The sequence below is a fragment of the Monodelphis domestica genome, chromosome 1 (assembly GCF_027887165.1).
Source record: "Monodelphis domestica isolate mMonDom1 chromosome 1, mMonDom1.pri, whole genome shotgun sequence".
NCBI classification, from domain to species: domain Eukaryota; kingdom Metazoa; phylum Chordata; class Mammalia; order Didelphimorphia; family Didelphidae; genus Monodelphis; species Monodelphis domestica.
The window spans coordinates 662,167,869-662,194,819 of record NC_077227.1 but is presented as its reverse complement, the minus strand read 5'-3'; the positions used below and the strand labels follow the sequence as shown (position 1 = coordinate 662,194,819).

Sequence of the window (26,951 nt, the reverse complement as noted above, 5' to 3'; positions counted from 1 at the left end):
TGCAGAATGATAAATACTTGGTTTTATGAACATGGATAATGCAAGAATTTCTTTTGCTTGATTGTATATATGCATATATACTTCTTACAAGGGTTTTCTTTTTCTTTTTTTCCCCCAATGAGGTAGAAAGAGGCAGGAAGGAGAAAAAATAGAATTCTGTTGACAAAAACTTAATTTAAAAATAAAGACTAGCGAAATTCAGACAGACTGATAATCAGAAGATTAGGCACAAGAAGACTAATTTTTCTGAAAAAATATCATCAAGACTTTTTAGTAAAATATGGAAAGATTCTTATCTACTTCAATGAAAGATGTAAACAAGCCAATGAAATTATAGATCTATTCTTAGTAGTACTACCACTATCACAATCTCCATCACTATGCATTTGCAATTTAAGTATTTACCTGATGATGCTGAATATTTTTTATGTTGCATGAAAAATTCTGGTAAAGTTGAAATTTACTGACATCTTTTTCGCTTACATTCTTGGATGATACCTTTGCCAGAGATGACTGGATACAAATATATCTACGTAAGCACCTATAATGCACAAAAAGTAAGCAGCTGAAAATAAATGTGTCAATGAAATTTAAACAGCTTATAATATTAGTCAAAATATCAAGGAATTATTTTAAGCATTATCTTTCATATATAAATATTATGTTCAATGAAACAAGCTTTTGTGTATTTGTCTCGACAAATGGAATAGAGTGTACTTATCTATAATCTCTCCCTTGGTCTCTCTTTAGATCAATAATAGGCCTAGATGAATTTAGTAAAATTATTCACAGTCATGAAATTTATTAAGGATAGTTAAACATGATCATAATAATAACTAACATTTATGTAGCTTTTTAAAGATTTGCAAAGAACTTTACAAATATACCCTCATTTTATCTTCACAACCACTCCAGAAGGAAGATGCTATTATTATCTCCATTTTATAGATGAGAAAACAGAAATTAAGGGCCTGAGTGCAAGGTCATACAGATAAGAAGGGTCAGAGGCCAGATTTGAAATTAGGTCTTCCCAACTCCAGATTCAGCACTCTATCTTAGCAGTCTCTTGTAAAAAATCTTGTTCCAGTGGCCTCTCAATCATCTAATACCATGATTAACCCATTCAGAGATAATGCCTACTCTTATGCTATAATAATCAAAATGAATATATAAGAAAAGTTCTAATATAAAATTTGGAAGACTTAACCAAATATTATCAATATATGAAAACTATTTGGAAACATTATTCTCCTCATTCAACTCAGTGAAAAATAATTACAAACAGTATCTGAGAAATTAATTATCTAACATTCAGATACATCTTTAGAAGAAACAATTGTTACCTATAACAAAAATAAGCTAAACAAAAAAAGAACACATGCAAAAATATAGTGGAAATATAAGTGTCTAAGAGACAAAATGACAATGTATAGACATAGCCTTAAAGTCAGGAACCTTGAGGTTCCAAATCATGTCTCTAATGTATAGTGGCTCCATTACCCTGGCTATGTAGGCTACTTAATTGAGATGATTCTCTAAGACTGTAAGGTTAAAGAGCAGGAGAGGATCTGCATTAGTAGAAGGAGCTTCCTCATCTCAAGTTCCTTAAATTAATGAAATGATAGTTCTGATTAAAAGGTAGGGGGAAAAGTCAACAGGCCCGCTTCCAAATATCAATTTCTCTGATATGAATTTATCTTCAAAGAATTAAATCAATTATGACTGTGCCATTGGCATTAACCAGAGAAAACATAACAACACAATCCCATAAACTAAAAATCCATAATGTAGAAGAATCACATACAGTTTTCGGATGAAATCCAATGTGTCTTTATCTTTAGCAAACATGTCAGCTAAGATATGCTGCACTCCCATTTCAATCTCCTGAAGAGTTGAAAGCCCTTTGGAAAAACAAAAGAAACAAAATATTTTTCAGAGCCTACCTATAATTAATAAATCTCCAGTCCAATTAAAATCCAAAATAGGAAAACATATTCAAAGGCATAAGAGTGTAGCCTACCTGTTTAAGCACTCAATTTCCTATCCTCACTAATCTAAAACTGCATAAAAGCAAAGAAAATTTTCCCCAACAAGAACTAGTCTCCCTAGTACTTTAAAATTTTTCATTTAATCAGTGGGTCAGAAATGATTCTATCCTTTTAAATTTGATTCTTTCTCAAAAGTACTCAAGTCCTATTGATCACAAAGAAGCAGTTCTTGGGCCCAGATCACACCAAACTTACTCACTCACTTAACTATTTTGTTATCTTAAGCAAGTCTTCTTTCTTCTCTGAATCCCAACTCTTCTAATCTCAAAGAAGTATACATAAGACACCACCAACCGCCTTCCTGCTACAAGAAAATCAAGAGGACTACAAATATGAGAAAGATTAGAGAATAACAGAGCTTCTATGAGAAAGAGAATACCTGCATAAAAGTTGGAACCTGGTCCTAATACTCCTACTCTCTCCTTTTTTAGGTCCATGAAAAAGCAAGCTCTTTTTAGATACAATAACTTCTTCCAGTACATTAAATGAAAATTTCCCCAGGCCATGATGACCATCTGGAAAAACCATTGTCTGTTCATTTCTTGGGGCTCAATACATCTCTTGTGATCTTACTGAGAGAACTACTCTAAAGGTTATATTTAAGTAAATTTAATAAGCAGCTTACAGACACAATAAAAATTATAGAAGAAAAAAGAGAATAGGAATTCTGAGGTTTTCTTGTACCTACTTTGGAAAAACATCATAGTTTTCAGAGAACCTCAATATGAAAAACTCAAAACACTCTGATCTAATTATAGCTTAATGTAACTAAACAATTCCAGAAGAGCCTCAAAGCTTGCCACCTGAATAAAACAAGACTTAGAAGAAATCAAGAGCTAAGGAAGTAAGAATTTCCAAAAGTCAGAATATGTGATCTCTTGGGGGCAGCTGAGTGGCTCAGTGGATTGAGAGCCGGGAGGTCCAAGGTTCAAATCTGGCCTCAGACACTTCTTAGCTGTGTGACCCTGGGCCTTGACCTTGACCCCCATTGCCGAGCCCTTACCACTCTTCTGACTTGGATCCAAGACACAGTATTGACTCCAAGATGGAAGGTAAGGGTTTAAAAAAAATGAAAAGAAAATGTGATCTTTTGCCCTAGTAACTAACTTTCTCAAGCTAGTCTCCCACCCACCAAGTAAACTACCATGAAGACATGAATAAAAGTGTTTTAGGAGAGATATAAGAGCAGAAGAGAGAAAATTTAGGTGCATTTTTAAAAATTCATTTACACAAGGTTGTCCCTTATAAAGGAATCTATATATGTTAGTTTGAACAGATGCCAAAGAACTCAGAAAAGACCACTGGTGGTGGGAAGAGAAGAAAAGGATATAGGATCCCTGTCAGAAAATAATAACCATCAAATAGGCTTCATCCCCCTTTGCTCATGGCCAGCTATGTTTTCCCCTACTTGAAAATCAATGAAATGTATTTCTAAGATATTCAAGAATAAGAAGGAAAAAAATAAAGTGTTGGAAAGGCAGTAGAGGTCAGTTGAGAAAAAAAAATCCAGGTCAAATAAGGATAAGGGGTCTTTCTATACAGACTTTGTTGATTTTGGTTTTAGATACTCTACACTTCCAATTAGAAATGGAGTATAAAGAAGGAAGACAAATAGGGCTGTCCTAGGCCAGTATTTGTACTGCTACTATTACACATATTTTGTGTACCCACCCAGTAATAAAACATATATAACATCATATATTGCCTATCAATATCTAACACTTCTCCACCAATAACCGAAGGAGATAGGATTCTGCAAAACCAAACCACAGGGAACATAATTTATAATGCAAAGCACTTTTGAATGCAAAAAGCCAAATTCAAACTAATTAGTCTATCAGAAGAGGAAAAAAAATAGAAAGAGATTGGATTGTAAATACTTAAAACCCCCAGAATTCAGTACTAAAAACAAATGCTATGTCTTATTACAGATCATTCTGCTCAGGGCTGTTAAATATTAATTTAAAACTCTGGCAATAACTATGTTGTAAGAAAAATGATTGATTAAATGTCCCAACTTGTTGGAAAACTATACCAAGCATGAAATTAAAATGATCATAAAAATAGCTTCAAATTCTGTCTTTGCCTCTCACCCCAAATTCAAACAATTTTGCTTTATCTTTTATAATTTAATTGTATTTCTCTTGCCTCACTCCAAAAAAAATACAATAAAAGTATGCATTTCTCTTTGTTTATCTTATTATCTAGACAACATTTTACCAACTTTATCACAAGTTTAAATCTGCCAGGGGGAAAAGAAAAATCAGTCTTGTATAACCATTCTAAAAGATTCAAGACAGAATAGTTGCATTTTATCAGACTATCCTTTAACAACTTGTAGTTGGAATTTTAATTGGAACTTGATATTGGAATTTTCTAAGGAATTGAATCACCTCAACAGAACCATGATATCAGAGTATCTCTATATCACTTTCTTCTCTTTTATTCAGGGTAACAGAGAAGAAATTGACTAGGTAGAGAAATGGAGAGATGTACTTTGTTGTTGTTTTTTAAACCCCTACCTTCCATCTTGAAGTCAATACTGTGTATTGGTTCCAAGGCAGATGGGTAAGGACTAGGCAATGGGGGTCAAGTGACTTGCCCAGGGTCACACAGCTGGGAAGTGTTTGAGGCCAGATTGAATCTAGGACCTTCTGTCTCTAGACCTGGCTCTCAATCCACTGAGCCACCAAGCCGCCCCTGGGAGGTGTACTTTAAAAGTAAACTTAAGATACAAAAAAATTTATGTTAAAGCAAAAGATGTAATACAAGCCACAAAGTTGTATATAAATAACACTTACCTTTCACACTAGGTTTCACATAGGAGAGGAGATTAAGTGTTCCAGGATTTTCAAGTAGTGCCTTTGCTGCTCCCTCTAATCCCAGTTGTTTGGCTCTTTGGGCCTTGGTACCTTTGCTCCCAGTTTTATATGGGGCTGACTAAAAAGAGAAGGTCAGAAAACACACCTTGTCACTCAACAATAAAAGAAGCAAAAGTTTAATTTAGTCATTGAAATTAAAAGTAATCATAAATATCCCAACAAGAGAAGTCCTTAACTGTCCTTTATTCTTCCCCATACTCTTTTTTCAAATAGATTATATAATAAATACTACTTGATGAAGGTAATAATTTTATGCAAGGATAAAAATGTTATCTTTTCCCTCCCTCTGAAGGCCAGTGTATAAAAAAAGGCAAATTCTAATCTTCAAGAAACTCTTCATTTGTGGATTTTTCACAGTATCCTTGTTATAACTTCTCTCTTATTATATGACTTGTGTCCATTTGGTTTTTTAGTCTTAAAAAGCGTGGCAAGAGTAGAGAAGAAAAAAAAAGAAGAAACTTTGGAAATATTATGGAAGCTAATAAATAATTAAAACAAGGTTTTCAAATTAAATGTGTCGGAGGAGCAGCCAGATGGCTCAGTGGATTTCAAGCCATCTTTACAAAATTTAACATCAGACACTTCCTAGCTATGTGACCCTGAGCAAGTGATTTAACCCCCATTGCCCAGTCCTTACTGCTCTTCTACCTTGGAAACAATACACAGTATTTATTCTAAGATGAAAGGTAAGGGTTTTAGTAAAAATTAAAATTGTTTAAAATTAAATGTGTTTAATTTAGCCATGCCATCCCTAACCCTCATTTCAAATGAGAATTGACAATATGTTTTCTTTCTAAACAACACTGATACTTCCTATAATATATTCTATCAAATTCTTTCAGAAAAACTATAAAGGCAAAGTGAATCATCTTCCACCCACCTGGAGTGTATGAATATTTGTTTTCAGTAATGATACAAACTTATGATTTCTACAAATCTGCCTTGAAAAATGCAGTTGACTCTGCTCCCTCATTTTTCTAGCAATGAGCAAGAAGACCACTTTGCACAAAATAAAGTACATACTGCATTTCTGCCCTCTGAAAACATACAATCTATGAAGAAAGGTCAAAGTTCTACAAAGAGCACAGACAATACACGGACCATCCTATAATAAATATTAAACAAAAGCTATCTTTTACAAAAACCATTTGTCTGCATGCAAATAAAGGATAAACTAACTGCCAAAGTAACAAATACAAGGTGGCTAGAATTTCTTATTTATAGTCAATGAGCAACAAATACCCTCAATCTTCAAAGACTTTCCAAGGTTTAATCTTCTTATTATATAAACAAATTGGCTTCCTGATTCCTCTTTCTTCATTTTCACCAGCCCAAATGTAACCAAGATATAATAAGTTTGGCATTAGAGCCTAAAATAAGACCTGGGACAAAACCTGAACAAAACCTATCAATGGACCTAATCAAAACTGGGTAGAAGAAAACTGGATAGAAAATCAAGGAAGAGAAGTAAAAAAGAAATCAAATACCTCCTACAATCTCTACCGTAATTTTTACTTCATATGACTTGCTAAAGACTCTAATTATGTTTTCTATAGGTAAGCAGTTTGTTCTCTATACCAAGCAAGATTGGATAGGAAAAGGATGATATAAGGAACAAACAATTGGGAAATGATGGTGATAACATAATTATAATTTTTTTCAATTGAACAAGCATTTGTTAAAAATAATTATATATCAGGTACTAGGCAGGGAACTAGGGATAAAAAGACAAAAATAAAAATAATTTCTGCCCTCCAGAGCTATTTCTCACATTCCACAGGGTTTTATTGGGCATATATACATACATGTTTGCATGTGTGTATGTATTTGTATGTCTTTGTGTGTGCTTTAAAAAAGAATGTGTATCTGTCTCATCTCTACCACCAAATTATATGATTATGGGAAAGTTATTTTCACTCTGAGCTTTGGTTTCCTCATCTGTACTATGAATATAATAATAACTGAGCCACTTTCAGGATAAAGCTACTGTGAGAAAAGTGCCTCATAAACTGTGAAGCATTATATAAATGTTGATTAAAATTTTCCCCATTGGGACAGCTTAGTGGCTCAGTGGATTAAGAGCCAGAAAGAGTGACAGGAGGTGCTGGGTTCAAATCTGCCCTCAGATACTTCCTAGCTATATGACTGTGGACAAGTCATTTAACCCTCATTGCCTAGCCCTTACCACTCTCTAGGGCTGAAAATAAGAGTTTGTTTTTGTTTTTAAATAAAAATAAATTCTCCCTATCTGCATCCACATGGTAGTCATTTTTTATCCTAAGAATACTGGTTCAGAACCTTAAAAAATGTCCACTCAATTTGAATTTCAATCTATAAAATGAAAGATTAGATTTCATATTCTTAAGTTTCTTTTTCACTAACAAGCTATAATTTCTGTACCTCTTTAATAAAAAATTCAGAAAGAGAAAGCTGGCAATGTAGTAGGTCTATGTAATGGTTCATGTTGAATATTATAAATATTATTTCATATTATCAACATATCATATTGAGATATTATGAAATATTATTTTAAAAATGTACTTCCTAAAATACCTGCCTGTTAAATTTAAGAAATGATTTGGTTATACCAAGTCCCTGAAATATTTTCTCTGCAAAACAAAGGAAAAATTCTATTGATTTAAGCAAATCTCCCTTTTTTTTTTGCTTCTATGATAACTCTTTTTAATTAAATATTTTATCAATAGAATTTATTTACAAATGATTTCACCCCTCCCTCCACTTCCTGCATCATAGAAGGCATCACCCAGGAGTCAGGTATGAATATACAAATTATGTCTTTCATGTTTCCATTTTTCAGTTTATGTTCTAGAGACAATATTCACAAATTAGTCTTTAATAATTAAATCTGTAGCTGTGTACAATGTTCTTTTGGTCCTATTCATTTCACTGTTCATCATTTCTTATTTTGCAGTAGTATTCCATCACAGTCATACACTACAATTTATTTAGCCATTTGTCAACTGAAGGACATTCTCTCAATTTCCAGGTTTTTTTTCCACTTTAGAACATGAATTTGTTACCATTTTCCTTGATCTTCTTGGGAAACTGACGCAGAATACTATTGCTAGGTCTAAGAGATAGTTTTAGAACGCTCTGGGTGTCATTACAAATTGATCTCCAAAATGGTTGGACCAGTTCACAGCTCCACCAACAGTGCACTAGTATCACCATTTTTCTACATTCCCTCCAATATTTGTCATTTTAGTCAAAATGGGCAAAAAGATATCCCAGAAATATTTTGGGTAAGTTAGACCATTTTTTTATACACCTATATATGGCTTAGATTTCATTATCCATAAATTGTCTGTTCATATCTTTTGCACACATAACAATTGGGGGGTGGCTGTTATTCTTACAAATTTGACAAAGTTATCTTTATATTTTATATATGAGACCTCTGAGGCTGTATATAAAATTTTTCCAATTTATTTTATTTGTACAAAAATTTTTCAATTTAATGTACTCAAAATTATCTATTTTACATTTCACACAATGTTCTCCATCTCTTGTTGACAAGTAATTCCTCTTCTAAACATGAATCTAATAGGTAATATGTTCCCTGTTCTTTTAACTTGCTAGAACATGTATACATTTTGATCTTCTTAGGTAATGATAAAAGATATTGATCTATACTTCATTTCTGCTGAACTCTAGTTGTCCCACCAATTTTTACCAAATAGTGATTTTCTTATCCTCAAAACCTGGATCTATGTTTTCATCAAATACAAGGTTACTATGATATTTTGCCAATGTATATTGTATTTCTGTCATGTTCCAATGATTTACCTTTAGATTTCTTAGTACCAAGTACTTTTGATAATTATTGCTTTATAACACAATTTAAAATATGGTAGTTAAATCTCCTTCCTTCATATTTTTTTCAGTTCTTTTGATATTATGCAAGATGAATTTGGCTATTATTTTTTCTAGCTCAATGAATAATTTTGGTGATCTGATTGAAATGGCATTGAATAAGTATATTAAACTAGGAAGGCTTGTTGTTTTAATTATATTAGCTTTGCCCATCCATGAACAATTAATATTTTTCCAATTTTTTAGATGTGACTTTGTGTTCATGTAGCTCATAGTTTTGTTTTGGCAGACAGATTCCCACCCAACTATCTCTTCTTGCAGGACTTTGTTAATAATGTATAAAAATGCTGATGATTTATGTGGGTTTATTTTATATATCTTGCTACTTTGCTATAATTATTGATAATTTAAACTAACTTTTTTTAACCTTTACCTTCTGTCTTAGAATCAATACTGTGTATTAGGGCTAGGCAACAGTGGTTAAATGACCAGCCTAGAGACACAAAGCTAGTTGTCTGAGGTCAAATTTGAACCCAAGACAACACCCCCTCCCCATCTCTAGGACTGGCAGTCAATCCACTAAACCTCCTACCTCTCCCCTTCAACTAACTTTTTAGTTGAATCTCTTGAATTTTCCACATATACCATTATGTCGTCTACAACCAGAGATACTTTTATTACTTCTTTGACCAGTCTGATTTTTTTAAACTTCTTTTTTCTTCTCTTATTGTTATTGCTAGGATTTCTAATAATATGTTAAATAATAACATTCACGGACATCCTTGTTTTGTTCCTGATCTAAGTGGGAAAACTTCTAGTTTATCATCATTATAAATAATACTTGCCAATGGTTTTAGATGCTTAATATCATTTCATGAAAAAATCCACTTATATATATATGCTTTCCAGTATTTTTAATAGAAATGAGTGTTATACTTCGTCAAATACTTTTTCTGCGTCTATTGATATAATCATATGGTTTGTTATTAATGTAATCCATTATGTTGATGGTACTCCTTATATTGAATCATCCCTATATTCCTGATATAAATCCTGTTTGGTCTGTAAAGATTAAAATTAGGGAATATTGGGGAGACTGAGGCAGGTAGAAATTGGTTTCTCTCTGCAAGGAGTATTATATTTTTTTAGAGGTTTATTAAGGATTAAGGATTTAAGAATATACAAGTAAGAAACATGTGCCTAGGCCAGAGGCCTAGACAAAATAACCTCACATCGTGGAAGAGACACATCTGCTCCAAAACGGAAGTCCAAAAGAGAGAGAGAGCCCAAAAACCTTTGCCACCAGCTTAAATCCTTCCTCGATCTCGGCCCACCTCAGAATTCCCGTGAGATTACAAAGCATTTTGGGGAAGTGGAGCAAAGGCTTGTGGGGATTGTAGTCCTGTATTCGAGTCTATTTTTTACATAAACTGTAAAGGGGAATCTTAAAGCACACTGGGAAAAAGGAATTAAACACCTCAAAAGATGGTATAGATGGTTGGCTAAGGTTTTACGTAACCTAGCCGGGTTAAGGTGTCCTCCCCAGAGACAAAGAGAGGTTAAATGATAGTTGACAAGAATTGGCTCAACCCAGTCAAAGTAAACCCTCTCTCTCCAGGATAAACCCAAAATACTGCTTCTCCCCTTTATGATTTTACTTCTCAGTGAATCATAAATTTATTTACATGCAGTGAACAAGGATAGGGTAGGAAAGAGGATGTAGGTTTCCCTGAACTAAAGAAGCAAGCATCGATGTCCAGTCTTGTCAGTTCTCGGCTAAAGCCAAGGCCAATTTGATTCTCCTCTCTACCTCAAGGTTTTCTATGCTGTCTAATACTAGGCTAATCCACGAAAGAAATAAGTCTCCAGATATTAAGTGAAACAGGTAAGAAATCAGGAACTAGGAGTGATTCTGTCTCCCTCAGGGAAGTAATCCCTGAAGTCAACTAAACAGTACAAATCAGCTCCCTCATTGGTCTTCTTCTTCACATAACAGAAAGATTTCTGGACTCTGTAGGTCTCAGGTTCAATAGGAAATCCTTGGCAGGAGTGGGTATCACTTCCAAGAGGTGAAGTAAGGATCTCAGAGTTACCTCTCTCCTCAGAGTTCAGGGGCAACTCCTCCCTTGGCTGGCAATTCAATTTCCAGACCAAGCCCCTTCTCCAAGATTCTAATAATTCTAAGCAGGTTCTCCTGTCAATCACTACTCCACCGCATTCCATAGCATTCCCTTGATACCTCATTTCTTTTGCCAAAATACTCTCTCATTACAATGTATAATCTTCATGACATATTGTTGTAGTCTCCTATCTAGTATTTTATTTTGGATTTTTGCATCCATATTCATTAATGAAATTCATATATAACTTTATTTCTCTGTTTTTGCTATTTTCTAAAAGGAGTTTGGTGAAATTCTTTCTGTACCTGTTATTTCAAATAATTTATTTAATGCTGGAATTAGCTCATTTTAAAATATTTGCTAAAATTCACTAATCCAGGTTCATTTATGGCCTATTCAATTTAAGCTAACTTCTAAAACAAGGTATAAATGCTATTTCTAAAATACTGATTAGCAATGGATTTTTTTAATGCTGCTTCTCAACCTTCTGATCATGTGGAATATCTAACCATTTCTTACATTATTTTATACACTTGAATTTGAAAAGGGAAACAGTTTATTTCAAGTATAGCATTAAATAACAAGGGATCAAATCCCAGAATCTGGATTCTGTATTATGAGTACCTTTTAGATGCATTACCAAGCAGTTATCACACTTCTTACACACACACACACACACACACACACACACACACACACACAGAAACAAAGTATTTCTTACCACATGGTCTAATTCTTCTAAAGTTCTACAGTTTAACAAGGCAGTTAACAATGATTCTGATAGTTTCCCTTCTTTTTTAATCTTCTGGATTGTGGCATGAGTCTTCTTTGCAACAGTCCTAAAAAAAATGAAAACCTTTTATTACTCAATAATCATGCATTCCAATAACTTTGTCTTTGTTTGTAAATCATTGTTGTCACAGTACTTACTCCCTTGTGGGATCCATTGCAAAGGTGAAGGAGCAAAGTAGTTTGCCTCTTACAATAGCAATTCTCCATCTCAGACTGTTTTCTTTCCAGCTACTCTTTTCTAACCCTACCTTAAGAATAGCACTGCCAGGGTAAAATGTTCCAGACAAGGAATTACTGATCATTAAAAAAAACAGGAGTCCAAGTTTATAAAAATTAAAAGCACCAAGCACCAAGCAAAGGAGAGAAAGACAGTGTGTATAAAGACTATTTCTGCCAACAGGCACAGATTGTACCTTCTGTTCTTTCTCCTTATAGGACACCTGAAAGTCAAATAGATTTGAATGGTTTTTCTTGATCAGGTGCCATAATACAAATATACCGAGATGCTCCAATTTGAATTGGCAGAGCCCTACTTAGGAGCTTCTTTATTTTTTTTTTAATTTCCATATTATACATTTTTGTAAGTGAATAATCTTATATAAAAAAACCCCAAACATATGCCCAAATAAACAAGTGACAAATCACATGCTTTCATCTGCATTCCTACTCAAACAGTTCTTTCTCTGGAAATGGATAGCTATCTTTTTCATAAGTCCCTCAGAATTGTTTTGGATCATTATATTGCTCTTATTAGCAAAGTCTACCATATGTGATTTTTCCACAATATTGATGTCAAAGTAGCTTCTTTAAATAAAAAAATTGAAGGGACTGAAGATAGAGCCACAATGGAAGATTAGGGGCAATCATCCAGCTGAATTAACCCAACATTCCCCTACAAAATTACCCATTTTATATAATGCCTCTAATGAAATTTTGGAGCAGTAGGGCCAAGAAAAAGTGTCATACATTTTTTCTTACTAAGAAAACATAAGAGGTCTAAGCCACTATCTCTCTCTCTCTCTCTCTCACTATATATATATATAAACTACCATAAATCCCATTCTATTTTAGTAATTCATTTTGGGATTTAGAAATTAAATCCCTGGCAACCACCAATTAAATATTCAAGTCCAATGTGAATTTTAGATTTACTCCACCCTCTTTAGTCTAACAAAACACATCAGTCTACACCCATACTTAAGGATTAAGTGTTAAGAAGGATGGCCTATGACAGACATGTGCTAGCAAATGACAAATCAGAAACTGGCAGACCCCCTGGGCTCTCCTAAGTCAAGCTTAAGCTACCATTGGTTCATGTTAGATGCAGGAAGTGATGTAAAAACAGTCTATTTCACATCACTTCCTCTCTCTGGCTCTTTTCGCGAAGAGGTGGCTCTGGCTCTTGTAGCGGAGAGGTGGCTGGAGGCAGCATGCTGAGCATCTTGGCATCTTGGTGTGGCTTCAGCTATTGTCCGGCTTTTGGCGGTGAGCATCCTTGATACAGTAACTGGGAGAAGCTTAATATCATAAGTCGGGTGAGGTGTCTCCTCTGAGCTCTCTTGGAGTTTAGGCTGATTCCTTTTTCCTTTACCTTCCAAAACACTATCCTCTTAGAAAGCCTCTAATCTTCTGAGGAGTCCTCATGGCAGAGGTCTTTGAACTCCCCCTGGCACAAACTAAGGCAGAGAAATCCTATCTCCTTTTCCCTATCTCTTCTTAATTCCTTCCCTCTATATTAATTAAACCACCATAAAATTTCCAAACTGATTTGAGTATTTTATTTGGGATTTGAATTAAACCCTGGCGACCAATTATATTCAGTCTCAAACCTAAAATTTACAATTACACCAACCATAACATAAATTTAACAAATTTGGTGACCACGTTGGTTGTGATGAAATACCTTCAATCTTCTTAACTTCCCTAAACTTTTTCTTTACTGTGACTAACCTTAAGTCAGCATTTATTAGCTTTTTTTGATCAGCGGTAGAAGTAAATTCAAATTTGTTTTTCTTTTTTCCTTAATTTAGATAGAACACAGTTATTTTAATCTCAGCAACAGGGCCCTAAGGTCCTAGCTGGGAGGGGAGGGGGGGCGGTTTCTAAATCTCCCTTGCCTTAGGGAACAAACAACCCAATTAGCTGAACCTCACTGACAATACTAATTGACTGGAGTGTTCTTAACTATCAGTGACAAAAACCTGGAGAAAGGAGCCCTGCTAGAGAGAGTGGTTATATTAAAGTTTTAGCCTTATCTCCCTCTGCCCTATCACCCAGAAAAATTAATTGGATTAAAACTTTGAAAAGGACCACACCCAAACATGTAAAAAAATGTGGTTAGGGCCAGCACACAACTTAAATAACAAATGGCTTTTCAGTAAAATAACCAAAATTGGACAAACATTGTTCTTTGTCTATTTCATAATGCCAGAGAATGTATGGCACTGGCTATATATTCCTCACTGCTCCCGGTTGGGATTTTAATTGTTGAAGCTGCAATATTGTATTTATTTTTCTCTAAGAGAAACCTGGAAAATACCATACATAAGTTAGAGAATCATATAGGAGAATTGTGTCAGTCTCCCCTTGAAAAACCCATTTCCCAGTCAAACCGACCAATTGTTTCTTCTACTACTCAACAAAATGCTGAACTAAAAACTCGAATTGAGTTTATAGAAGAATGTTTAGGGGAGATCATGGCTTTTATAAAAAACAATGAAGTGAATTTAAAACCACCCCAGAGTAGAAGTGACTTATCTCTCCATACTTCCTCATTATCAGAATCTCTGTCCCAACCTACTCTACACAATATGGCTCCTAATTCTCAAACCATTCCCTCCCCTACCCAACTCCCTGGATGAACTGCATAAAAACTTTGCATTTTTGACACACTCTTAAGGAATAAGAGGAAATTCCAGGTGCTGTCCAGAAATGATGGACTGAGTCAATCACAGTTTGGGTGGCATAATGTCCCTTTGTATGTATGGCATTGCACAGGTGATAGAATAAAGATGTAGGCAAGATGAGTTTTTCAAGCTCTGAGAACCACATGCCTCTTATCTGTTTTGCTCCTAGATTTTCCTTCTATGACAGAAATTTCTTGTTTGTTGTAGGCTTGAGTTAAGATTGTCCTCTTCAAGTGAGAAATTCAGAACATGGTTTGGTCCAAATCTCGCCCCATATTTAGCTGTTACATAGGCTGTATGGTTCCCTTGGGATATTCTACTTCTTCTAACAGTATATGATTTAGGGTTTAGATTTTAAAAGATTACTCTGTTACAAAAATGAATAATATAGAAATAGGATATAAGTGATAATATGTGTATAATCCAGTGGAAGTGCTTGTCAGCTCTTGGAGGGAGGAGGGAAGAGGGGAGGGAGAAAACATGAATCATGTAACCATAGAAAAATATTTTTAAAATAAATAAAATTTTTAAAAAGAATTCAAGTCATTCCCCAATTAATAAATGATCAAAGTAAATAGGCAGTTATCAGAAGAAGAAATCAAAGCGATCTACATTCATGTGAAAAAATGCTTTAACTCACTCCTGGTTAGAGAAATGCAAATTAAAATAAATCTGTGATACCACCTCACACCTCTCAGATTAGCTAATATGATAGGGAAGGGAAGTGATAAATGTTGGAGAGGATGTGGGAAATTGAGACACTAATGCACTGTTAGTGGAGTCATAGACCAAGTCAACCATTCTGGAAAACAATTTGGAACTACACCCAGGCATAGCCTCTGACTCTGCCATACCAGTAGTAGGTCTTTAACCCAAAAATATTGAGGAAAAAAAAAAGGGAGAAGGATCTATACATACAAAAATGTTTATAGCAGTTCTTTTTTGTGGTGGCAAAGGTTAAAGCGATGGCTAGGCTACTTGTGGTATATGATTGGAATGGAATACTATTACAAAATTTGGAACTCAAAACTTTAAAGACAAATTCATTTTTACATGTAGTTGAAAAAGATAAAATATATTTTTTAATGACATGGGGAGTGATCTCAGAAAAACATAGTGAGAATTATATGAAATGATGCAAAGTTGAAGTGAGAAGAACTAGGTGATCATTGTGTATAGTAATAGCAATGTTGTAATGATGGTCAACTGTAAAAGAATTGGCAACACTAAGCAACACCAACCAAGACAATTGCAAAGAACTTAGATCAAAAAATTTTTATCCAACACCAGAGAACTGATAAACTTCAAATGCAAAATGAAGCACAATATTCCCATTTTTTTCTTTCTGTTTTTGAAATATATTTAATATGGAAATATGTTTTGCATTATTTGCATTATTTCCCATTACCACTCTCAGGGAGTGAGTAGAAGGGAGAGATATGTAAAGATTAAATTAACTTTCCCCTGATTTGTGAAGATTAAGTTAACTTCCCTAACCATTTTTAGATTTAATCACCAAAAGCATAAGCATCCCACTTACTCATTAAGTGGGAGAGGTCTGTGGCCCACATGTACAATAGTGGGTGATGAGTCAGAATCAAACTAACTGCCCTCTGGCAGTGAAGGAAGGCAGAGTAAGTGACTCAAAACAAAGTGTCTGTTTAAAAGGGAGTTACAACTTCCTGCATGCAGTTCTACTTGGAGCTCTACTTGGATTTCGTCTTCTTCTGGAGTTTCGAGTTAAAAGTTGGAGGCTGGTGAAGAATCTGCTGACTGGACCCAAGAACCTGTACTTGGTGAAAATGTTCTTAAATCTCTCCCTTTGGACTGACACATGGTGAATGAAAGGGCTGACTCCTTTCCTGGATTTTCTGAAGAGACTAGCCTCAGGAGAGACCTATCCTCTTCAGAGAGGCTCTCTGTATTCCCAGATCTTTAGTTCAAGGCCAAAGCTTCTCCAGCTAAGTCCTGCCTGGGTTGAGCCAGGAGTCGAAACACTTAAATACTTAAAAAGCAAAATACTTAGAGCTTAGGCTAGATATCTTACCCTATCTTCTCCCTGACTTCCTACTTCTCTCTTTCTACATTTTGTAAAAAATTGTTAAATAAATCTTTGGAATTAATTAGATTCCTGGCGACTCTAATTTTAAAATAATCCAGTCCAAACTTTTTTATTAAAAAGCCCTTTTTCCCCTTTACGATTATTTGGCTGACCACATCGGTTGTGACAAAATACTCTCAATCTTCCTCATTTTCTTGACTTTTCCTTTACTTTTGTTACTATCCCTAAGTCAGCTTTTAATAGCTTGTTTGAGGCTACATTTCACAGCTGCCAGAGAGGTAAGTTCAATTTTTTTTCTTTTTTCCCTTAAAAATAAATAGAATCTTAGTGGATGGACGCTGAGGTCCCACCTGGGGAAACTGTTCCCAAATACCACCCCTCATAAAACAACCCATTTAGCACACCCTCAGGTTTTTCACTTGGAGAGGATGTCTATCTTTCAATTACTTTACTGGCAGCAAATAGGCTGTTTATTCATTAGTTTTTTGAGGACAAAAATCTGGGGAAAAGCTTTCACTCCCTTCTCAAGAAAGTAATCTTGCTCCACCAAAACAGAATTTCATCCTACAATCTCCAAGAAAACAAAACTAAACAAAATAAAACTGCAATTGATTTTTTATTAGAGTGATGATTAAGCTAAAGTTTTAGCCTTTTATTTACCCCTTAAAAATCTACTTTCTTTTTTCCAAATCCCACGTCTCTAGAGTTAACTTAAGTGAGAAGTAAAACCTTGAGAGATCAGTCAGGAAGAGCAGTGTTAAAGTAACAACAATAAAACACTAGTGCTTTTTTTCCTTAAGAGGCTTTCACAGCCCAAATAAGGTAAAAATACTTTATAAAAACCTTTTTTTTTTTGCCCCAGGCCATACAAAAAAAGCAGACACATTTCAAAAGTTTAGTAAAATTTTGCTGAAACAAAGTGAATAATATTCTAAAACAAAAAGAATACATTACTCCAGCCTTTTGAATATGAAGAACAAGAGGAAAGAATCAAAATTCTGATCAAGTGTAAGAGCGCTATGGCGCAGGTGCCTTCTAGCTCTAAACAGTACGATACTAGAGTTAAAATGAAATGTATATCCCACATTATGCAAGTAAATATTTTTATGTAAAAAATATAAACACTATATCTAATGGATAAGAACTTATCACTGACCTTGGTTATGAAAAAAACTTCTGATTAAAAAAATGTGTAATGCTAAAAATACAAGAACAAAATATCTATTTCCATTGTATCCTTGTTGAATAAGAAAATTAGAAAATACTGAACATACTAATCACAAACTCTATTTGCTGAAATCTTTAGGCAAAAGAACAAGGAACAAGGAATAAATCTTATTCCCCCTCATTTTCAAAATGCTATAAATATTAAGTATTTTATTTAATTAAGAAAATTATTTGATGTAAGCCAAAAGTTTGCATGTAAAATTAAGTTTTGGATTGAAATAGATATTTCTAAATCCCCTGTTGGCAACCCTATTTCTTTCTTTCTGTCCATCTAAAAAATCCCACCTTCCTTTCATTTACCCATCAATGCAACTCTTTTTATAAGCTCCTTACCTCAATTCCTCCAGGGCTTGCTGAACTTCTCGCAAGGCATCAGCATCAAGATTGTTAATGAGTTCTTTTCGGTAACGGGCAATGAAAGGAATTGTATTGTCATCATTAAAAAGGCATATGATATTAGCACATACCCAAGGTTCAATACTGGTCCTTTCTGATAAAACCTAAAAAAGATATAAAAAGAGAAATTTCAAAACTCAAAATCTTGAAATATAACTATTTTCTATTAAATTTTAAGTAACTGTGGGCAACTGGGTAACTCAGTGGATTGAGAGTCAGGTCTAGAGACAGGAGGTCCTAGGTTCAAATCTGGCTTGAGACATTTCCTAGCTGGGTGACCCTAAGCAAGTCATTTAACCCCCACTGCCTAGCCCTTATCACTCTTCTGCCTTGGAACCAATACACAGTACTGAATCTAAGAGAGAAAGTAATGGTTTAAAAAAAAAAGAAAAGAAATTTAAAGTAACCAATAAATCTTTTTTTTTGACCAAACATGTAGTTATTTAGAAACTTTTTGCTGATTTTTTAAAATGGAAATACCACCTATACTCCACAATAAATATGCACAATTGCTCTGTTAGTGCAAATGTGAACTGGTACAATCATTCTGGAGAGCAATATGGAACCATACCCAAAGAGCTAAAAAACTATGCACACCCTTTAACTGTGAATTTTAAAACTACTCTACCCTACTCACACTGTACTTTAGAAGATTTGATTTAGCTGGAGATACTTGGTCTAACAGAATCAGGTTTTGGGAACTCTACATTGCTCCAACCTACTTAGTTTTACCCAGAGAGGTGACTCTGGCTGGCAACGTGCTAAGCATTCAGACATCTTGGCGTGGTGGCAGCTATTTGTCTAGGTTTTGGCGCTGAGTTTGCCCTTGGGCTAATTCAGGTTCAGGCATCTTGGCTGAGCCCTCTTGGAATTCAGGCTGATTCCTTCCTCTTTTATTCTCCAAAATCTTATCTTCCTAGAGCCTCTAATCTTCCCCCTGGCACTAGCCAGGTGGGAGAAATTCTACACCCTTTCCTTCTCCCTTCTTCTTAATTTCTTTCCACTATATTAATTAAATCACCATAAATTTCCAGCTGACGTGGGCATTTTTTTTTTATTTGGGATATCCATGGCGATCAAATAATTAATATAGTTTAGGTCACAACCCTAAAATTATCCTTTACATAACTCAGCTTTTTCTAGGAGAATTGGAAACTGAGGGAGTATTCATTAACTGGGGAATGGCTGAACAAGTTGTGGCATATGGTTGTAATAAAAACTATTATACCATAAAAGAAATGATGAATAGGATAAGTTCAGAAAACTGGACTTTTATGAACTGATGCAAAGTGAACAGAACCACGAGAACACTGCTTATAGTAACAGAAATACTGTCTGATGATCAGTTGCAAAGAACTAAACTATTTTTTTCCTTTATTTTTTTTTAATTTAGTCAATTTAGAACATTATTCCTTGGTTACAAGAATCATATTCTTTCACCCCCTCCCCTCCCCCACCCTTCCCCCCATAAGTGACACGCAATTCCACTGGGTATTACATGTGTCCTTGATTAGAACCTATTTCCATGTTGTTGATGTTTGTACTGGGATGATCATTTAGAGTCAACATCCCCAATCATATCCCCCTCAACCCATGTAATCAAGCAGTTGTTCTTTTTCGGTGTTTCTACTCCCAGTTTATCCTCTGAATGCGAATAGTGTTCGTTCTCATAGATCCCTCCAGGCTGTTCAGGGTCACTGTATTGCAACTAATGGAGAAGTCCATTACATTCGATTGTACCACAGTGTGTCAATCTCTGTGTACAATGTTCTCCTGGTTCTGCTCCTTTCACTCTGCATCAATTACTAGAGGTCGTATCAATTCACATGGAATTCCTCCACTTTATTATTCCTTTCAGCTCAATAGTATTCCATCATCAACAGATACCACAATTTGTTCAGCCATTCCTCAATTGAAGAACATTCCCTCATTTTCCAATTTTTTTGCCACCACAAACAGTGCAGCTATGAATATTCTTGTAAAAGTCTTTTTCCTTATTATCTCTTTGGGGTACAAACCCAGCAATGCTATGGCTGGATCAAAGGGCAGATTAGTCTTTTAGTGCCCTTTGGGCATAGTTCCAAATTGCCCTCCGAAATGGTTGGATCAATTCACAACTCTACCAGCAATGCATTAATGTCCCGACTTTACCACATCCCCTCCAGCATTCATTACTTTCCATTGCTGTTAAGTTAGCCAATCTGCTAGGTATGAGGTAATACCTCAGAGTTGTTTTGATTTGCATCTCTCTGATTATAAGAGATTTAGGACATTTTTTTCATGCGCTTATTAATAATTTTTATTTCATGTCCCTTACCCATTTATCAATTGGAGAATAGCTTGATTTTTTGTACAACTGATTTAGCTTGTTATAAATTTGAGTGATTAGATCTTTGTCAGAGGTTTTTGTTATGAAAATTGTTTCCCAATTTGTTGCTTCCCTTCTAATTTTGGTTGCATTGGTTTTGTTTGTACAAAAATGTTTTAATTTCATGTAATCAAATTGATTTATTTTACATTTTATGATTTTTTCTAACTCTTCCTTGATCTTAAAGTCTTTCCTTTGTGAACTTTAAATTACTCCACCCTAATTAGATCTTACTTTATGGTGAAGATAAAGTTGTAAACTCCTTGGATTAAACAATGAAGGTACTTAGTTCTTACTTTATAGTGAAGCTAGAACTTTAAGCTAAGTCTATTTTAAGATCTTAATACAAAAAGGTCTTAAGTAACTAACAAAAGGTGAACTTAAAGAAGTGTTAAGTAACTCAAAAGATATAGTCTAATCAAAGAAGATGAGAACTAAAGAATGGGCAGTCCTAGAGAAAAGCCTCTGATGTGATTAGTAGACGTGAAAATTTAGAGAAGGGGACACAAGAGTAAAAGGCCTATATATTTGGCTCACTTCCTCTCTCTGGTACTTTTGGCGGTGGAGAGGTGGCTGGTGGCAGAGTGTTGGGCCTTTCGGCATCATGGCGTGGCTCCAGCTATTGTCCAGTTCACTGGTGAGTTTCTGACTGAGTTTTTCCTCCTTCACTTTCCAAACTTTATCCTCTTATAGACCTCTAATCTCCTTCAGAGACCTAGCAGCAGAGATCTTAAACTCCCTCTGGCACAGACCAGGCAAGAGAAAGCCTATGCCCTCTTCCCTCTTTCTTCTTAAAAGCCTTCCCTTTATATTAGTTAAAATTACTATAAATTTCCAGACTGACTTGGGTATTTTATTTGGGATTTTTTCCCTGGCGACCAATTAATTTAGATTTTAAGTCACAACCCTAAAACTATCTCAACACCTTTTCCAAAGATCTGACATGTATACTATTCTGTCTTCACCTAATTTACTTATAGTTTTCTTCTTTATATTCAAGTCATTCACCCATTCTGAGTTTATCTTGGTGTAGGGTGTGAAATGAAAGAACTAAACTATTATCAACAAAACAAGGTTCCAAGATAACCACAAGGACTCATGAAAAAAAAAATTGTTTTTAAAAAAACCACTATCCACAGCTAAGGAAGAAACTGTTGGAATCTGATTGCAGATCAAAGCATGCCATCTTTCATTTCATTTCCTTCATGATTTTTTTACTGTATGTGATATGTGTCTTCAGTCACAACATGAGGAATATGAAAATACTCATTGCAATGGGTATGTATGGGGTGTTCAGGGAGGGGTAGTATCTCTGGTATGGAGGGCTTGTCGTGCCCTCCTAGGGCAGCTCTTCAGCCTCTGACCCTCACCTGACACCCAGCTCTCACTTGTGGCTCCTAGTAGCTGCTGCTAGCATGCGGCAGTGGCCACACCCCGGGCAACAGCTTCAACAGGCCAGTTAAACCTTGTGAGGGTAGCCATCGGGTCGTAGACCCCTGGTGAACTAAGGCTTTGCTCACCCAGCATGTGAAGACTGCTACGGCCGAACAGTCGGAAGAAACCAATAAGAAGGTTCAATGGCTGAGAGGGCGACGCAGCAAAGCACTATGGAGTGCTTAGGGCGTGTTGGAGCACAAAAGACAACACGGCCATCCAATGCAGCTGAGGCCAAGTCTCCAGGTGTAACGATTTTTCGTGACAATGGACCCAGGCTTCCAATGCCGAGAGAGTGGGACTGTCTCTGTGCATCATCTTTTCCACTTAAATCTCCTTCACGCACGAGTGTTTTTGTGCACACTCATCAACATCACAGATGAAAGCGCACAAAGACAGTCATCCTCGGTTACCAAGAGACAACTACTACATTGCAATGAATGCAATAGTATAACCTATATCAGATTATTTACCACCTCAGAGATGAAAGAATCTGAATTCCAAACTCTCAGAAAGCAATTGTCAAAAATTCTTTCTACACTATCCAAATTCAGAGAAAGAACTGTAGGAGTAGAAACACAGAAGAAAAACAACTGCTTAATCACATGGTTGGATGGGGATATGATTGGGGATGTAGACTCTAAATGATCACTCTATTGCAAACACTAATAATGTGGAAATAGATCTAGATCAATGATACATGTAAAACCCAGTGAAATTGCTCATTGGCTACCGTAGTGGGGAGAGAGAAGGGTAAGGAGATAACATGAATCATGCAACCAAGGGAAAATATTCTAAATTAATTAAATTTTTTTAATTCTTTCTACAAGTAAATGAAAAAAATTAAATTTAATAAAAAAGAAAAAAAAGATACTGTCAGCCCTACCTCTCAGGGGTTGTTTTTTTTTTTTTTTAATTATATATTGGAAGCTAGCTAATAAGACCCCTTTGTTACAGGACTGCATAACCCAACTAACAAAGGTTATCTCTCTCAGCAATAAATAAATATGCATAATTACTGGTATAACCACAACTGCTTTGATCTTTTAAAACCAGATCTAAAATATTTTGTGCAATCTTTAAGGTTAGAGAGCTCTATAAAAAATACTGTATTAGGATACAGGAGGTTTGGAGAGAAGTATATGTGGGAGAAGGGCATAAAAAAATTGTGAAACATCTTTCAATTATTGTTGTTCAGTCATGTCATGTCAGACTCTTTTTAACCTTGTGGACCATATGGTCCATGAGGTTTTCTCAGCAAAGACACTGGAGTGGTTTGCCTCTTCCTTCTCTGGTAGATTAAAACAAAGGTAAAGTGACTTGCCCAGGATCACACATCTAGGAAGTGCTCTCTATCCACAGTGAACTTTAAAGCTACTCCACCCTACTCAGACTATACTTTAAAAGATTTGATTTAGCTATTTCCTGATTGTAAGAATGGGATACTTGGTCTAACAGAATCAGGAATGTCTTGGGAACTTTACATTTCTCCATCCTACCTAGTCTCACAAGGTCAGGAATGTCTACACCCATACTTATGGATTAAGTATCTAGGAGGATGGCCTTTGATAGACATGTGCAGAAACAGCTGACAGACCCTTGGACTGTCCTAGGTCAAGCTAAGCTACCATTGGCACAAATAAGATGCAGGAAAGTGACGTAAAACCGTCTACATAGGGCATGTCACTTCCTCTCTTCCCTCTCTTTCCCCGGAGAGGTGAATCTGGCTGGTGACTTCCTGTGAGCAGACCTGGGCACCAGTTCGATCCTGGAACTTGAGCCTGGAGGAGCTCCTTCAAATACCTTCCTTGAGACGGTCTTGTGGTAAGTGATAAGACTGACTTCCTTTTCCCTTGGGCTCAGGGGAGGCCCCTTTGGCCAAGGCCTTTAACTCCTTCCTGGCTCAGCCTAAACCAGAGCAGTTTAAATTAACTCTTTCCTTTCTCCCTCTCTTCTCCTTAATTCCTTTTCTCTATATTAATTAAAATCACCATCATTTCCAGCTAACGTGGGTATTTTATTATTTGGGATATCCCATGGCGACCAATAATTGATTTAGATATTTAAGTCACAACTATAAAATTATCCTTTACAGCACTGAGGCATCTAGCAGCCTCCTCTACCTAGCTGCCTCCTATCTGAAGCCATTTGTTGTTAAATTGGGGAGGGGAAGATAAAAATTATCACTAAAAATTGTTATTTATATTTAATCATTTAATTTAAATTTATTTATTCATTTAATTTCTCTGATTTAATCATTAATAATTATTATTTGAGGGAGCCGCTGGGTAGCTCAATGGATTGAGAGCCAGGCCTAGAAATGAGAGGTCCTAGGTTCAAATCTGGTCTCAGACATTTCTCAGCTGTGTGACCCTGGGCAAGTCACTTAACCCCCATTACCTAGCCCTTACCACTCTTCTGCTTTGGAACCAATACACAGTATTGATTCCAAAATGGAAGGTAAGAGTTTTAAAAAATAATTATCATTATTTTATTTGTGGCAATATTGTCTTGGTTCTTCATTTTTTGCACATTTTAGGTGTTAATATAGTGGCAGCTAAGTGATTTAGGGAATAAAGAACCAGCTTGGAGTCAGGAAGACCTAAGTTCAAATCCAATCTCAGACACTTCCTAGTTGTGTGACCCTGGACAAGTCACTTTACTTCTTTTAGCCTTAATTCACTAAAAAAGGAAATGGCAAAACACTATAGTATCCTTGCCAAGAAACTCCATGGACTGTATGGTCCTCAATGAAGTCACAAAGAATCTGGAAAATAGTCATAAAATGTATAAGAAGAGACTTCAATTTAAAGGATAGATTATAAATGGCTAAGTTAGCCCTATAGGTTATATGTGGAAATCTCATTATTATGGGCAAAATCCTTATTTAAGCAGTTTCCAAATCTCACACGATAGGAAGCAACTAAAAAAGTAGAAACAACTAGATGATCCACCCCTGGATTTCTTAAATTTTTTTTTTTAATGTCATGGACCATTTAGTAGTCTGATCAAGTCAACAATTAGAAAAAGGACTAAGTAATTTTGTTGCTTTCATTTTTGTTTTTACAAGAATAATTTCATTTGATCCTCATAACATGCTAAAGAGATACTATTATCCCCTTTTAATACTTCAGGAAACTGAGGCAAACAGAGGTTCTGATTTGCATAGTTCACAGCCAATAAGTATCTTAGTAAGTATCAATAAGTACCTTATCAACTGAACATAGGTCTTCCTAACTCCGGGCTCAGTATTCTATCAGCTGCACCAAGCACTTAACCTGTGCCAGGCACTATAGATAACTAAAAAAGCCAAAAGAAAGAAACAGTCCCTGCTTTCAAGGAACACATATTCTAATGGCTCTTTTTGCCTATATCTGGCAGCCCATGTAATGGGAATGTCACTCTTACTCCTGAAAAGTGGGCACTATTTGTCCTCTGAGAAGAGCATGGCCTTCTGGGACCCCATAGGCCTGCCAGCAAATCACAGCAAGAAGCATGGAAAAGTGCATAATGGGCCTTTTGTTCATTTTTATACCAGGACCACCACCCCCAACCCCCGGACCAGGAGACAGACTTAAAGCCAAGTCACTTCCAATGCTGAGTACGTTTGTGGAAGAATTGTTGCAAGAAAGACTCAGAGAAGATTAACCTGGTGATATCACCATATTGGAAGGTTATGATTCTTCCAGATCAAAGAAGCAAAAGAATTATGAGGAAAAACCATTTTTGCAAATAAAAATCACCCAAAGTAAAACTCCCAATAAAGTGGGAGTGAGGGCAGCTAGGTAGCACATTAAATTGAGCAAGTCAGGAGGACCTAGGTTCAAATCTGCCTCAGATACTTTCTAACTATTTGACCCTAGGCAAGTCACTTAACTACAACTGCCGAGCCCTTCCTGCTCTTTTTTCTAAGACAGAAGGCAAAGGCTTTAAAAAATAAAATAAGGTAAGAGAGCGGGAATATAATCATCCTAGAAGAAACTTCAGTCTTGAGAATGTCTTGCTAGCACAACAAAGAGAATCTTTAGGAAAGAATCTCCATCAAAGTGACACGCAAATAGTTTCAAGGTATATTCAATGCAAAGAAAATGTTGTAATTATTCAAGGATGGTATTTTCTAAGTGTGAAAGAGGAGAAATCTATACAGTATAACTCAGTTATTACTGATTCATAAACTAAAAAATACAAGACATGTTGGTCAACAGAAAATTCATACTAGAGTAAATCCTCATAAATGTCATGAATGAGGAGAGTCCAACAACAGTGGATCCCTTAATTCTCATCAGAAAATTCATACTATAGAGAAACCCAACAAAAGCAATGACTTTAAGAGAGCATCTTGGATGAAAGAACACAATTTCCTCAACATTATATTAGATAAAAATCTTTTGAATCTAATGGATTGAGAATGTCTTCCACAAAGGTTCATACTTTTTTAACCATCAAAAGATTCCTACTGGAGAAAAACCTAATGGATGCAACAAACGTGGAAAGGCTTTTAGTCAGAGGACACAGCTCAGTGAACATCAGAAAAAATATACTGAGCTGGGTGGCTCAGTGGATTGATAACCAGACCTAGAGATGCTAGATTCAAATTTGGCCTCAAACATTTCCTAGCTGTGTGACTCTGGGCCACTTAACCTCCATTACCTAGCCCTTACCACTCCTCTGCCTTGGAACCATAAACAGTATTGATTCTAAGATGGAAGGTAAGGATTTTTTTTTTTAAGTCATACTGGGGTAAAACAATATGAATGTAATGAGCGTGGGAAATTCTTCCACTGCAACACAGAACTTAGTGACTATTAGAAAATTCATACTAGAGAAAAACTTTTAGTGTAACAAATGTAGAAAAGTCTTCTGTCAGGAAGCTTACTTCCTC

The 26,951-nt window shown here is 35.5% G+C and overlaps 1 protein-coding gene and 1 long non-coding RNA gene across 4 annotated transcripts in view; one reads left to right on the top strand and one right to left on the bottom strand.

Annotated features, from left to right (window-relative positions):
- Positions 1–26,951, top strand: part of LOC130458174 (uncharacterized) — a 69,605-nt gene that overhangs the window by 5,250 nt on the left and 37,404 nt on the right. The window lies entirely within an intron of this gene.
- Positions 1–26,951, bottom strand: part of SRBD1 (S1 RNA binding domain 1) — a 355,867-nt gene that overhangs the window by 305,271 nt on the left and 23,645 nt on the right. For all 3 annotated transcript variants that reach the window (XM_056821193.1, XM_056821253.1, XM_056821129.1), the window contains exons 6-10: positions 18,205–18,371; positions 11,606–11,723; positions 4,850–4,988; positions 1,805–1,901; positions 406–541 (exon numbers count right to left, since the gene is read on the bottom strand). In XM_056821193.1, coding sequence (XP_056677171.1) covers positions 406–541; positions 1,805–1,901; positions 4,850–4,988; positions 11,606–11,723; positions 18,205–18,371 — 657 coding nt within the window. The remainder of the gene's footprint in view (positions 1–405; positions 542–1,804; positions 1,902–4,849; positions 4,989–11,605; positions 11,724–18,204; positions 18,372–26,951) is intronic.